Genomic DNA, 13,921 nt, shown 5'->3' on the forward strand with positions numbered 1-13,921 from the left:
GTTCACACACCCCATATGCTTAGCTGTCACAGACATTCTCCAGTAAAATGATAAAAGAAGACATTTCCCTCAAAAGACGTTGTTAAACCTCCAAAAAGGTTAAACTCATTTAGTTAAGATACCACAAACACTTTCAGACTAAAATGTAAAAATATTAAGGTTTCTGAAAATTAAAGTGTCATGGAAACAGCAATTTCTCTGAAGGATATTTATAAGCAGCATCATCATGTGCTGTCTAGCATTTTACAGATAATACTGTTTAGTGAGGACGTCTGTGAACAAACATGACCAGAGACAAATGAGGAAAAGATAGCCTTCGTGTGGCCTATCTAATTCAAATGCTACTCATTCTTCAATCTTCATTTCAAATTTCAAATCCTCCATAAATCTTTCTTTGAATCCAGCCAACCATGATTTCTAACTTTCCAGAACACTCTTATGGTCTCAATATATGGCGATGTATTAAAAAGAGTACAATGTAATAAAGAATGCAGTACTTTATTATATACCACACTTTCTTATAAATTGTATTGTTTTCTAATTATTTCAAGTGTAAAAGTCTTAATTCTTCAGCTAGCTTGTAAGTTATTAAGGCCAGGTACCACGGCAGATCTGTTTACACTCTCTTCAGAAAATCCAGCCTAGAGCCTCTTTACCCAGGCAAAGAACAAGGCAGCCAGCAGACCAAGCTTGATGTTCCAGGTCAAATATTCAATCATTGAACACTATTCAACCTTACAGGCACTATTCTAGGTGTGTTGTGAACGTAATGGCGAACATGGTTGTTCATTTCTTCAGGAAATTCATTAGTCCAGTGAGGATACATACTTGCAAACAGCTATTTAAAAGAGACTGCAATGAGTGCTACAAAAGAGGTATGACCAGAGTGCTATAGGAGCACAGAAGGGGGAGTCACCCATTCCCCCTGGAGGAGTCTAGAAGGGCTTCATGGAGGGCGGACATTTGACCTGAGCCTGGGGGAGGGAGGAGGAAGAGCTTTCCGGGAAGCAAGGTGAGTACTAGGAGAATTGTAGAAGTAAACATGTAGCACTGTAGAAGCAACATGTCAAGGAAACGGGAAGAAGTTCAATGTGGCTGCAGAATAGGGGGCACGGGGTGAGAAACGGTGGGAGAAATGGCTGGAGGGCTAGGAGCAAGTGGTTTTCAATGCTACCCTAAGGAGTTTAAACTTAATCAGCAATCCTGTAGAGGCTCTTAAACACAAAGGAGATTGAACTAAATGTGCAGTTTGCGCCTATCATTCTAAAAACAATGCGAAAAGACTGAAGTGAAGAAAGCAAGTTGGAGAGATCAATATGGGAGCAGTTGTCAATAGTTCAGGTAAAAGGTGATAAGAGTGAAAGAAGCATTAGAGATGGAGAGAAGGGAAATATGGTTGCGCTTGAGTACTGACAACACAGATTGGTTCAAGCGATTATTCAAATATTCATTGAGTCCCTAACTAGACATGCTGGGCTCTGTGTTAGATGCTGGAAATACATTGAGAAAACAGATGACTTCCAACAGTTAATAATTAACAAGTAAATAAACAAAATAATTACATACTATGATAAGTGTTATGATGGGAAAAAGAAGAGTGCTATGAGAGAGACCAAGAAGGAGGTGGGGGCAGTATCTTGGGAGGGCAGAAAGAGGGGGCACTCTTGGAGCTGAGATTTACAAAATGAGAAGGGGCCACGCAAGGAAAGTGCCTTCCCAGGAGAAGAAGCCACAAGTCCCAAATTCATGAAGCTGGAAAAACCTTGGAATGTTTATAGAAGTCAAAGAAAAAGGAAGGCAAGTGTGGTGAGAATTTAGAGTGAGAGGGGAATGGAGAGAGGTATGAGCTGAGGCCAGGGAGCTAGAGAGCCCAAAACAGGCAAGGTCTGATGGGAAGGAGTTTGGATATAGTCTCAGTAAAACAGGAATTCATTAATTATGACTAACTTCATTTCTGAATAGAATTGATTTTTCTTTCTGCTAGACTGAGGGCAAGTCCTATTTAATGTCCTATATTCAGCATCTAGTATGACAAATGCTCAATAACTGCTGAACCATTTGCACTCTAATTAATGGTCATAATTTAGCTAATTTTTGGCTTACAAAGGCAAAAGTAAAAGGAGAAAAGAGAAACTTGCCTGGGTAACTCACATGATTTGGAAGAGAGAGAAAGCAGGAAGAAGATGAAAGAGAAACTGTTTGCACTTCTGTTCATTCATTTCTTCCAGACTCACTGAGCCTAGCAGGAGCGGTTAGTGTGTTAGGCACTCATGTGTGAGGAGGCGTGCTCTTCAAAGTGAAATGAACCGAGGTCCAGAAAGTCAAAGAAATAACCAAAGTGCTTAGCACATGTCAAGAAAACATGGTTGGAGAATTATGCATTTAAGAGAAAGAAAGGAAGTGGTGAGTTTATTTTATAGTTCCCACAATGGCCACCAATTGGCATGTTGGCCCAAACAGGGTAGTTGAAAACCAAAAAGTAGCTTTTGGGGTAGATGGAAGAGAGAAGCAGCCTATAACTGGCCACTCCAATAAGGTGCCTCTGCAAGCTGGTTGTCCCTCATTTGGGGAAGGTTTATACTTGAAGATCCTTTTTAGCATATTCTCAGAAAATAAGTTTTGTACAAAGTTAGCAAGTTTAGGAAAGGCTGCCCAAGACAATACATTAGTTTGAAAAGAAGATTTGATGTTTCACTGTCAATGGACAAGAAATACCTGCTAGAACAGCACCTTTAAATCTGCGAATGCAAGTATTCACAGTCTTCCTCAAATCACTACAAATATGTTTGGTCAAATAAGCAACAGCCATTCACACATTTTTGTATTTTTGGGGGATGCTTAATATTTTGGATAAAGAAACATTCTGAGGTAATCAAAGTTTAGAATATAATAATGCATATGCTAGAAAAGATTTTGAAAAATTGGAATTTAAAAATTAGGAAAAACGTTAGCAGTTCCCATTTTCAAATTCAGATCACTTTTTAAAATTCACAAATACTATATACGATTCAAAAATAAAATATTATAACAGGGATTATAAACATTGTAATGGGAAAGGGAATAGTATTTGATGGATAGCTTAGCATTCCATTGTGCAATGAACAATTATTTAAATACTGCTGTATTGATTCCATTTTGAGTTTTCGCAAAGCCTCTTACCCGGAGCCCGTGGAAGCGAGGATTACTGTAGAAGAGTTTCATCTGCTCAGATGGAAGTGGTCCTAGCACCTTCTGAATAGTAAAAAGTTGGTCAATTTCACTTTCTCCAGGAAATAAAGGCTGTCCATCACTAAGCTCCCCAAGAATACAGCCCACTGACCACATATCTACGGACTTTCCATAGGGAGCTCTGAAAAACAAAGGGAGAGATTATCTTGGCAACTGAAGAAACATGTTTTAATAATTTCCAAATTATTTTTAACAGATTCATGATTTAAAACACATTTGTGTATTTAAGGAATTAAAAAGTGCCATGTGGACAAAAGTGAAGTTGAAAAAAAGGAATTATGGATATCCAAGTAAAAATTCAGAACACAAGTGAATAAATCTATGCTAATAAACCCATAATAGTTTATTATAGTTAATAAACTAATAACAATTTAGTTAATATACACTGATTTGAAATCTATTCACATCCAGGCATATTTTGAACATGAATGGCTTAAAAAACCCTAATACAGCACAAACATCTGATGAGTTAACACCTCACTTGGGGAATGAAATGCTCCCAGGAAATGTATTTTCTAGGTAATTATCCTTTAAGCTCTCTACAGGTCAACAAGTTACATCTTATCCATTTTTGAATTCAGTCTATTAAAATGTACTACTGACTTATGTGTCTTCTTAAACGAACACTGAATATTATTTAACCTCTGACTGCACAGAGTCACAATTTGTAATAGCTAAGATTGTGCTAAACTCTATTGGATTATTTACCTGAATCTATTTGTACCCTACGTATATGGGGCTTTATGACAGCTATTTCCCTCTAACCATTTTTCCATTTACTTAGGGGTTTATAGCTCTCTTCTAGGATCTGAGTTTACCAGAGGGCTTTAGGAATGTTACTGTTATTAATAAATGGAGGCTATACACAAAAATCTAGGTATCCTCCAAAAAGCTTTATATGTATACCCCAATATCTATAGCCTTAAGTCAAATTATGTATACCCCAATATCTATAGCCTTAAGTCAAATTATATACCGTAGATTAAGAAACCATATTTTCTTTAGTTTCAAACACAAATAATCTAAACTTTGAGAAGGAAAAGCCAAAATAAAATACTTGAAAAATATATGGGATGAAATTCTAGAATGCCATAATGATATAGTAGTAATATAAAACTTTTAACAAATACTGTAAAGCATTATTAATATAATACAGAATATGTTTCTAGGATAATAAATCATTGTAACAATAAGTCAATATTTTATTTATCTCATTTCCTTCCCACAAAAACCTAAGGATCATATTAGGAAACTTCATTTAAATTTTTTTGGTAGCTTGTTGGGGAGGGAAGGATACTGATCTTTCTTTCACCCAAGTATGAGAGAGAGAAAAGTGCTAGATGGAAAAACCTATGGAAAATCTCCACATACCCACTACAAGCTATTTTTCTTCTGTCAACTGATTTGAATAATTTATGCAGCTGGAACTATTTGTAATGTCAAGGACAGTCTTGAGAAGTACAAAAATGTAAATTTTTAATGTTAATCAAATATCAACTGATTTCAATGGGATTTTTACACAAATAATATGGTTCTTCAACTAGTACTTGACAACCGTTTAATTGGCAATATTCAATTTGGCTCAAATTAGTTGGAGTCCCCATCTACTTTGGTAGCTCCCACATATCTCTCAACATAATTTCCATTTTCTGATAGCTATTATTAGGCAGCAAATACTCTCTGAAGTTTCACAATAAGGTTGTTCTCAGAATTAACTCCTTGGGGCCATCTTATAGACAAAACCATATTATAACAAGTCTTTCTACCATACTTGAATTCTCAGATGGGGTTCTAAGAATGATCTACTTCATACTCATTTCTTCTTTGGCAAATACTGTCCAGTATTTATCCAAACTCAAATTCCAATCCCTCCCAAAAGAAAATGGACTATGCATCACAGTGAATCTAAAAAGAGGTACACAGAAGAATCACAGAAAGAAAATCAATCCTAAATCCAAGTTTAAAAATGAGCATAGAAATTCTAAAATCTATCCACACAAAGAGAAATAATGAAGTGACTAACCAACATTTGTTTCCCAGGATAAAGTGCAAGCTTTTGATTTCAAAAAAACAGCAAAGCTTTCAATAACTGACACCAATAATTCTTACAGGCTAGGTCAGCAATGAATCAGGGATTACCACCAAATGGTTGGTAGACACTAGGAAATCAATTGCTAACATAAAAATAAACCCTCAGTGAGTAACTTAAACATATAGTCATCATGACCTTCAGAAGAAATACAGAAATTTATATTTCTATTATATAAAAAGTATCTTTTAAAAATTAAATTTCTCATGTCTCCCAGATACATGTATGGCAAACTAAAGAAAAGACATGAAACGCACTGGTCATCACTACCACCATAATTTATCTAAAATTATTTGTAGAGTGTGCCTTCTTTCTCCATCCTTAGATGGTCCCAAAGAAGGAAATACAATCTAGGGAAAATAAGAAAATACAACTAGGGTAGGTAGAGAATTGTTAATGAAACAATGATGGAAGTCAAGACTACAGGCTCCTTCTTAGGCTCTAAAGTTAAAACGTATTAAAAAGAAGAACCTTATCAGAAGACTCTTTTCTGGTGTTGACAGATGAATGAAACAGCATTGAAAGTGGAAGGATGGGCACAAAGTGGATGGACATGGAGGTATTGCTGAGGAAAATATCAATGCAGTGCTAGTTTGAATAGCCATTTATCATCAAAGGGGATTTACATTGTTCAGAAAAAGAATGGCAATTGGTTCAATATTTACACCATGTGTCTAGCCAAGTGGCTGAACATAAGAGATACTCTGTAAGTAATTGCTGAATGAATGAATTAACAAACAGATGAGCCATAATGTGAAATTCTGTGGATATCCACATTCTTAATGTGGAAGATTATTAGCAAAGACGGCAGCAATAATTCCTCCCATTTCTGTACACCTGCCACTCCACCCATCAAGAGGTGGAATTTATTTCTCTATCCCTTGGATCAGGGCTTAGCCAAACAACATGCTTTGGCCAATGAGGCAAAAGTCATGCAAACAGAGGCTTGAAAACCACCTTTGCTTTGGGGCTTGCCCTCTTGCTCAGGCAATTCTTCTGCTATCATATGAAGAAACTTGGACTAGCCTACTGGAGGATGAGTCCCCATGGAACAGAGATGGTCTGTTCCAGCTGAGACCCCCTAAACCAACCAGCCTCCAGATGACCTGCTGACTGACTATAGCTACATGAGCGACTCCAAGTGAGACCAGCAGAAGAATCGTCCAGTTGAACTCGAATTGCTGACTCCCCCCAATTGCTGGCACCCCAAATCATGGCAAATAAAATGGTGCTTGTTTTATGTCATTAAGTTTTTAGGTAGTTTGTTACACTACAATAGGTAATTGGCATTTAATGAACTGAAGTTCTTATCTTCCATAGATGGTCTCAAAGCTAATGATATAGGATCAGCAGATATGTAGACGTCATTCTATTTGGGGAAGGCAACTCACCCAAGTAAGAGTTCTGGGGACCGATACCACCTGGTGGCCACATACTCTGTATAATTGGCATTATTGCCTTCTGACAGATTCCGAGCAAAACCTGAAAGATAGCAAAGCCCAAAGGTGTAACTTTGAAAAAGAAATAATTTCATTTTGGCAAAATATTTCTGTGCAAGTAATATCCTAAAGCAACATCAAAAGAACATAATGACTGGTACTGAATGAGCTGTTTATCAGTGTCCTTGTTACTTAAAAAAGTTAGTCCATTGTTCATACATTAAGTAAAATATACAATGTATTCACTATAAAACCAGTCTCTCCTCTAGGCTAAAGAAATCCATGTTTTCAAAGTCATCGCATATTTTTATAAGCATTCAGAGCATACTTTTAAATCAGCTCTCCCCATAAATGTAAATCTTAGGAACAAAATGAAGTCTCCACAAGAGCCAGAAGTCAAAGCTGAACTAGCATATCGCAGCCAGTCAGTAATTCTGCTATGCGGCACTTACATAGTATTTGTATATCTATTGTTGCTGATCAGTTAGTAAACAACTAATGGTTGGCAATGATGGAAATAAAGCAGGCCAAAATTATTTTCATCTCCTAATGTGACTGAGAAGCATATTAGGGATATCTTAATTACCTTATAGACTTTTATCATTATTCCTCTCCCCTAACCCTTTCAAAAGGTTTTGGGGCCACAAAATAAACCAGCAGGTAAGTTAATTACCCATCGAACTCACCAAAAGCAATATGGGTTCATTATGAATATTTATAGAGAACCAGAACATTAAAGTTAGGGGTAAAAATTAAGGTGCATGTCAGCTTTGAAAAGTAGAAAATAGTGTTTCTTAAAATGGAACAGTAAAAAATAAAAACCACAGCAAAAAAAAAAAAAAAAAACTAACTTCGGTTAATCAATACTTCTTTGTAAGACATATTCTGAAGAAATATTCATATTTTTGATCTGGGTTCTTCAAGCCAAACAAAGGAGCTACATGCTCTGGGAGGGAAAACAGTTAGGAAGTCCTCGTCGGGGATGCACAGGGCACAGAATGCCACGTGTGGTGCTGCCATGTGGAATTTCCTGACCATTTAAAATTGTCTTTTCTTTAAGAAATGATGCTAGACCAAGGATACTCTTTTCCTATTATTAACCACTCTACGGGCATCTCTTTTGTATTTATAACTTGTTTTACAAATTTCAGTAACTTGGAAGCTTAAACAGATCACCAACCCACAGAATCATGGATGCATAGCAAAGGGAGTATAAGGTGCACAAAGGCTCAGAATTGGGTGGGAATCACAATCACGGATAGGAACTCAGAAATAGATATTGTTCCTGAAAATCATAATGCTAAGGAAATGCTAAAAATGCCAAGATCAAAATCTTTTCCTTTTTTATTCTTCTAAGCACTTAAGATGTTTAGGATACAGCAGGACTCTTCTTTGCAATATTCCTTATCATAAAGTATGAAGAAAATTAAGCCCGGTAAAACATTTTCCTCAGGCAAGCAGATTCATAATATTCAAATTCTTTGAAAACAGCTATGCATGCTTCCAATTGCTACACTGGACAAAATCGGTCATTCTACCAAGTGAATTCTTAGAATGCTTCCATTTCTCACTTGTGCGATCCATCTCCTAAGCATTAATCTAACTCATGCTTATGATAAGGCAATGCATTCTCATTTATATGCAGAGGTCTACATTGTATTTGTGATTATATTTGAATATATGAAAAAATAACATTTAAAAAAAGTCATTTCTCAGCATATGTATTAGGCAAAAGTATAATTTTAAAAAGTGACCCACAACCTAAACACCCTAATTTATAGTTTTAAAACTTTTCTGAATTATTTTAATTTAAATGTTTAATAGCACTTAATACAGAGTTTTATATCTACGGGAAACAATACAGAATTTTCTACTAAGAGAGAGAACAACTCAAACACTTCCTTGAGTCATTATACTGCAAAGTCTTTTTCAAAGTGGTTCTGAGGGGCCAGCCCGGTGGCGCAAGCGGTTAAGTGCGCACGTTCCGCTGCGGTGGCCCGGGGTTCGCCGGTTCGGATCCCAGGTACACCGACGCACCGCTTGTTAAGCCATGCTGTGGCGGCGTCCCATATAAAGTGGAGGAAGATGGGCATGGATGTTAGCCCAGGGCCAGTCTTCCTCAGCAAAAAAGAGGAGGATTGGCATTGGATGTTAGCTCAGGGCTGGTCCTCCCCAAAAAAAAAAAAAAAAAAAAAAAAAAACAAAGTGGTTCTGTATTCGTTCATCTCAATTCATCTTGAATTTGTGTTTATCATTTTGGAGTTCAGTGTGTGTCTCTCTCTGATTAGATTGGAATGTGTTTGGTGTTTAAACTGTTCTAGCCTTAGCAAGACAGCATCTAAAACTAAAATCAGAAAATCAAAAAACAAAACAAAACAAAAACATCCTTGTATACTCAACCAGGAGCTGGAATATTATACATCAGTTACTAATCTCATTCATTGAACATTTAAAGGGAATAAATGGAATTGTTCTAAAAATGTCTTTTGAGGGGCTGGCCCAGTGGCATAGTGATGAAGTTCACGCACTCCGCTTCAGTGACCCAGGGTTCGCGGGTTCGGATCTCGGGTGTGGACTTACGCACCATTCATCAAGCCATGCTGTGGCAGCCTCCCATATAAAGTAGAGGAAGGTGGGCACGGATGTTAGCCCAGGGCCAATCTTCCTCAGAAAAAAAAAAAAAAAAAGAGGAGGATTGGCAACAGTTGTTAGCTCAGGGCTACTCTTCCTCATACACAAAAATAAATAAATAAAATAAATAAATAAAAATGCCTTTTGACCTTACAGATATATAACTATTGCATGTACACAATACGTATGTGTATATTTACATAGGCATCTTTTCAGTGTTTCTGATTACACCTAAAACAATTTCTATCAACATTAAGAAAAAAATTTTTTAATATTTTTTTATCCTACTCAAACCACAAGGCCATAGTGGTATTTCCTAGAAAATTCTTTTTCTGGGGTGATTAAATGCTGGGCTTACGAATACATGCATATATATGTATTTGCTTTGAATTCTCATTAAACAAATACTGCATGATGAATTTTTTAAAATAGTAGACAATATTATGCAGAGCAAAAAGAGAGTAGTACTCTTCCAGCAATCGATTTTTTAACATCTGACCCAACAGAATGTTCCCCTGCTAATTTAAGTCAAAACACAATAAATACTTTTAATATGCCTGTAAAAGCTACCTATGTGTTATATTAAATTAATTCTGTACTTACAGGGCTCAATTTCTTTTTAACTTACCAAAGTCACACAGTTTCAAAACATCATTGTGGCTGATTAAGAGATTTTCTGGCTTTATATCTGGAGTATCAAGATTAAAAGACAATTATTAAAAAATGTTCCAAGTCTGCTGATTGACACTGTTAGATCACTGTAACAGCCCCTAATTAGAAATATCCAGAGTAACTTGAACTGAAACCTGTAGCAGCGAAAAGCAGAGTGATACATTTTATGCTGGTACATAAAAGTTTCAATTAATTTCTTTTTGAGAAGCACGCAGACCACAATTTCAAAAATATTTTTTCCCTTTAAATCTTAAAGGTATTAATTGGATCTCTGAAAGGAATGTAAGAATAATTGAATCTAGGCCATCACATTTGAAGGACTATTCTTACTTTATAAAATACTAATAATACAAATTTTTGGAGATAGACTATAAAATGTTTACACCCACAAGATACCTTAAAAACACACATGAAAGTAAGTAGATAGCATTATATTTACTGTAAGAAAAAATACATATAAGATATATTTTCTGTTACAATTTTCTGTATAATTTCTATATTTACATATCTCTTTAGCTTTTCTGTGTGGTTCACAATTATAAATATCTAATCTGAAGCTATACTAAATGAGTCAAGATAAGATTTCTCATTTTTTCCATGTATCTTTTGAAGATGTGGGAGTTGAAGAATAAAAATACACAAAAGATGCAGTTTAATTCTCCCCTTGAAAGGCATCTCACAATTCTATTTTTAGAGTATCCGTCATCTATATCATATGGTAGAGGTGAAAATGGAGAAAGGGAAGAGGTAGGAGTGAAATCTGTAGATTTCAGAATCATGGTTTCTACTGCTAATTCACAACCATTAATTCACTATACATTTAACCAAATCACAGTATCACTACGGAAATGCAGCTAAATCTGTTCCTTGTTAATATCCTCAAACTCGAGTATAGACTGTTATTAGAATCATTACCCTTGACACTAGATGTCCATTTGACTTGGAGATCTATCCATGCCACCAACAACCTTGATAAGGTAACTGCTATGAAAGTCAAACACAAGAGAAACATATACTCTCTCTTTCTAGAAATAATAGGACTTGGCACTCTTCACACGACCTTTAAGCTATTCTTAAAGTGAGACTCTTTTTAAAGTGATATCCTTGTGTGTCTGTATAGGTAAATTAAATGTAGTATTCATTTATTTGACAGTTCAAAGACAAGAAGTGGATACTGCAACATTTTCTGATAATGTTGCAATCTTTTAGCTTCATTATTGTATCAATTTGTGTCCCATTACTGTAAAACTCTAGAATGCAAGAGAGATTATCAGGAGAAGATAAATGGTGTAGAGTCAAAAATGGTGCTGAGCAAGTAATTTGCCTTTTATTGCTATAAACTATCCACCTCATGTCAATAAAGAACAAAATAAAACAGCTTAAGGAAGTATAATCATGGCCTTTATGCAAGGTTGGTCATGCCCGCAACCTGCAAACAATGGGCACTCTTCACTAATGGGTAGGGAAAATCAGAGGGTAAAGGTTCAGACTGGAGGACCTGGGTCTGAGAGGAAATGAGAGGTGACTGTTAAGGGGGGTCAGTGACTTAGGGACCACCTCTAAAGCCTGATTCTGGATTGTTTCACATTACCTGGTCTACCTGCAGGACAAAAAGGCAATGGAGAGGGTCTTTTCCCCACCAAGCAAGCTTCAAAGTTCGCATCTATTGAGTTTTTTATATCACTAGGTGTTTCTACAGTTGAGAGTGGATCTGGTTATACAAACAGAGATCTCACCATAATATCCAAATAAATTTGCAGTCCGTCCTTTCGGTAATACAAAAGGAGACATGGAGGCCAAACAATGTCTCATATCCTGTACGTTCAAAATGTATTTAATTTAAATGGAACGTCAGTGTCTATGGAAATATTCTTAAGACAGTAATACGTGACATATTCTATTGTTAACTTGATTTGATGTTTCCCTTAATATTTTCCATTTCAAAAATTCCATACTTACCCCGATGGACAATATCATTCTTATGGCACCAGTGAATAGCTTTGATTAGCTGATAGATATAACTTTTTACTTTTTCAGGTGGAACTCCATTTGGCATTTCTTCTAGCAATTCAAGCATATTCTAAAAATTAAATAGGCAGTCATTAATCTCCAAAATTAGGCAGGCCCATAAATCATGTATTAACAATTTAAAATAGCATCTTGGATGATAATTCATCCAATACACAGCATGCATTTTTTAATTGTTTTGCTTTCCATCTACAACCTTTTCCATGCTGAAGCAGGATCTTGTATTAAATCAAGGTTCTCTTCTAAGAGAAATTCCATTTTTACTACTCCCCAGTGCTGTCCCAAATAAAAACCCTGTGCACTTTTCACTTTCCCTAAAACCTTTCAGGCATCATTTCAGCATAATTTCAAGGGAAAAGCAATCAAAGTAGAGACAACACACTGTAATGTATAAAGGAGGAGGGAAACAGTCATTTTAACACAGTGCACTATACGTGTTTAATAGAATTTTGCAAATCAAGCCTTAAAGATATTTCTGGGAGACCCGGAAAATATTCTTTTTTTTTTTTTTGTGAGGAAGATCAGTCCTGAGCTAACATCTATTGCCAATCCTCCTCCTTTTTTTCCCCAAAGCCCCAGTAGATAGTTGTACGTCATAGTTGCACCTCCTTCTAGTTGCTGTACTAGAAGTTGCTAGTTGCTTCTAGTTGCTTCTAGTTGCGCACACACTTAACGGCTAAGCCACGGGGCCGGCCCTGGAAAATATTCTTAAAGGAAATGATCCCTAAAATTCGCAGTGATCAATACAATCATTAAGAAATTAAAACAGGCTAGAAAATACTGTTGAAATAAAAATTCACAGACCCCAAACAAATCAAAATTCAAAAATCTTAGTCTGGGGGCCGGCCCCGTGGCTTAGCGGTTAAGTGCGCACGCTCCGCTACTGGCGGCCCGGGTTCGGATCTCGGGCGCGCACCAACGCACCGCTTGTCCGGCCATGCTGAGGCGGCATCCCACATACAGCAACTAGAAGGATGTGCAACTATGACGTACAACTATCTACGGGGGCTTTGGGGAAAAAAAAAAAAGGAGGACTGGCAATAGATGTTAGCTCAGAGCCAGTCTTCCTCAGCAAAAAGAGGAGGATTAGCACGGATGTTAGCTCAGGGCTGATCTTCCTCACACACACAAAAAAAATCTTAGTCTGGAGTCAGAGACATTCATGCAGAATTTTTTACTAAGTAGAAACTCCACTTAACCAGTCTCCACTGGATTTCCAGATCAACCAACCAGTCTCCATTCCCTCTATAAAGCACAAGACTAAGGCCTATGGCAGAATTAGAGCCTATTGTTTGTAGATGACCATCTAGGACAGCACTTCTCAAAGTGTGATCTGTGGATCTCTGGAGGGGGTTCTCAGACTTTGCTGAGAGCCCATGAAGTCAAAACTATATTCAGAGTAACACCCAGCTGTCTGTCTTTTTCACTGTTGGCATTTACACTGATGGCACAAAGCAACGATGGGTAAACTGGTGGCACCTTAGCATGAATCAAGGCATTGGATTCTTCAATGCCACAACCCTTTCAGTTAAAAAAAAAAAGCCAGTTTTAGTTAAGGATGTCTTTGATGAAGCAGTAAAAATTATTACTTTTATTAAATTTCAATTCTTGAGTACATGTCTTTTTAGGAATCTACATGATAAAATGAGGAATATGCATAAAGCACTTCTGCTGCATATCAAAGTCTGATCGTTGTCTTGAGGAAACGCACTTAGGCAATCAAGTTGCAAACTGAACCAGCCACTTTTCTTGTGGAACACCATGTTTTACTTGAATGAATGACTGACACATAAACGTATTTAACATAAACGTATTTATGTTAACATGTGATAGG

General features: G+C 36.6%; 1 protein-coding gene across 4 annotated transcripts in view; it reads right to left on the bottom strand.

Moving 5' to 3' along the window:
* The window catches only part of CDKL5 (cyclin dependent kinase like 5), a 163,474-nt gene that overhangs the window by 35,998 nt on the left and 113,555 nt on the right, over positions 1-13,921 (bottom strand). For all 4 annotated transcript variants that reach the window (XM_087427669.1, XM_087427671.1, XM_014791134.2 and 1 more), the window contains exons 6-9: positions 12,019-12,139; positions 10,016-10,075; positions 6,709-6,799; positions 3,160-3,349 (exon numbers count right to left, since the gene is read on the bottom strand). In XM_087427669.1, coding sequence (XP_087283795.1) covers positions 3,160-3,349; positions 6,709-6,799; positions 10,016-10,075; positions 12,019-12,139 — 462 coding nt within the window. The remainder of the gene's footprint in view (positions 1-3,159; positions 3,350-6,708; positions 6,800-10,015; positions 10,076-12,018; positions 12,140-13,921) is intronic.

This window comes from Ceratotherium simum, chromosome X (genome assembly GCF_057802395.1).
Source record: "Ceratotherium simum simum isolate JZ-2026a chromosome X, ASM5780239v1, whole genome shotgun sequence".
Classification (NCBI taxonomy): Eukaryota; Metazoa; Chordata; class Mammalia; order Perissodactyla; family Rhinocerotidae; genus Ceratotherium; species Ceratotherium simum.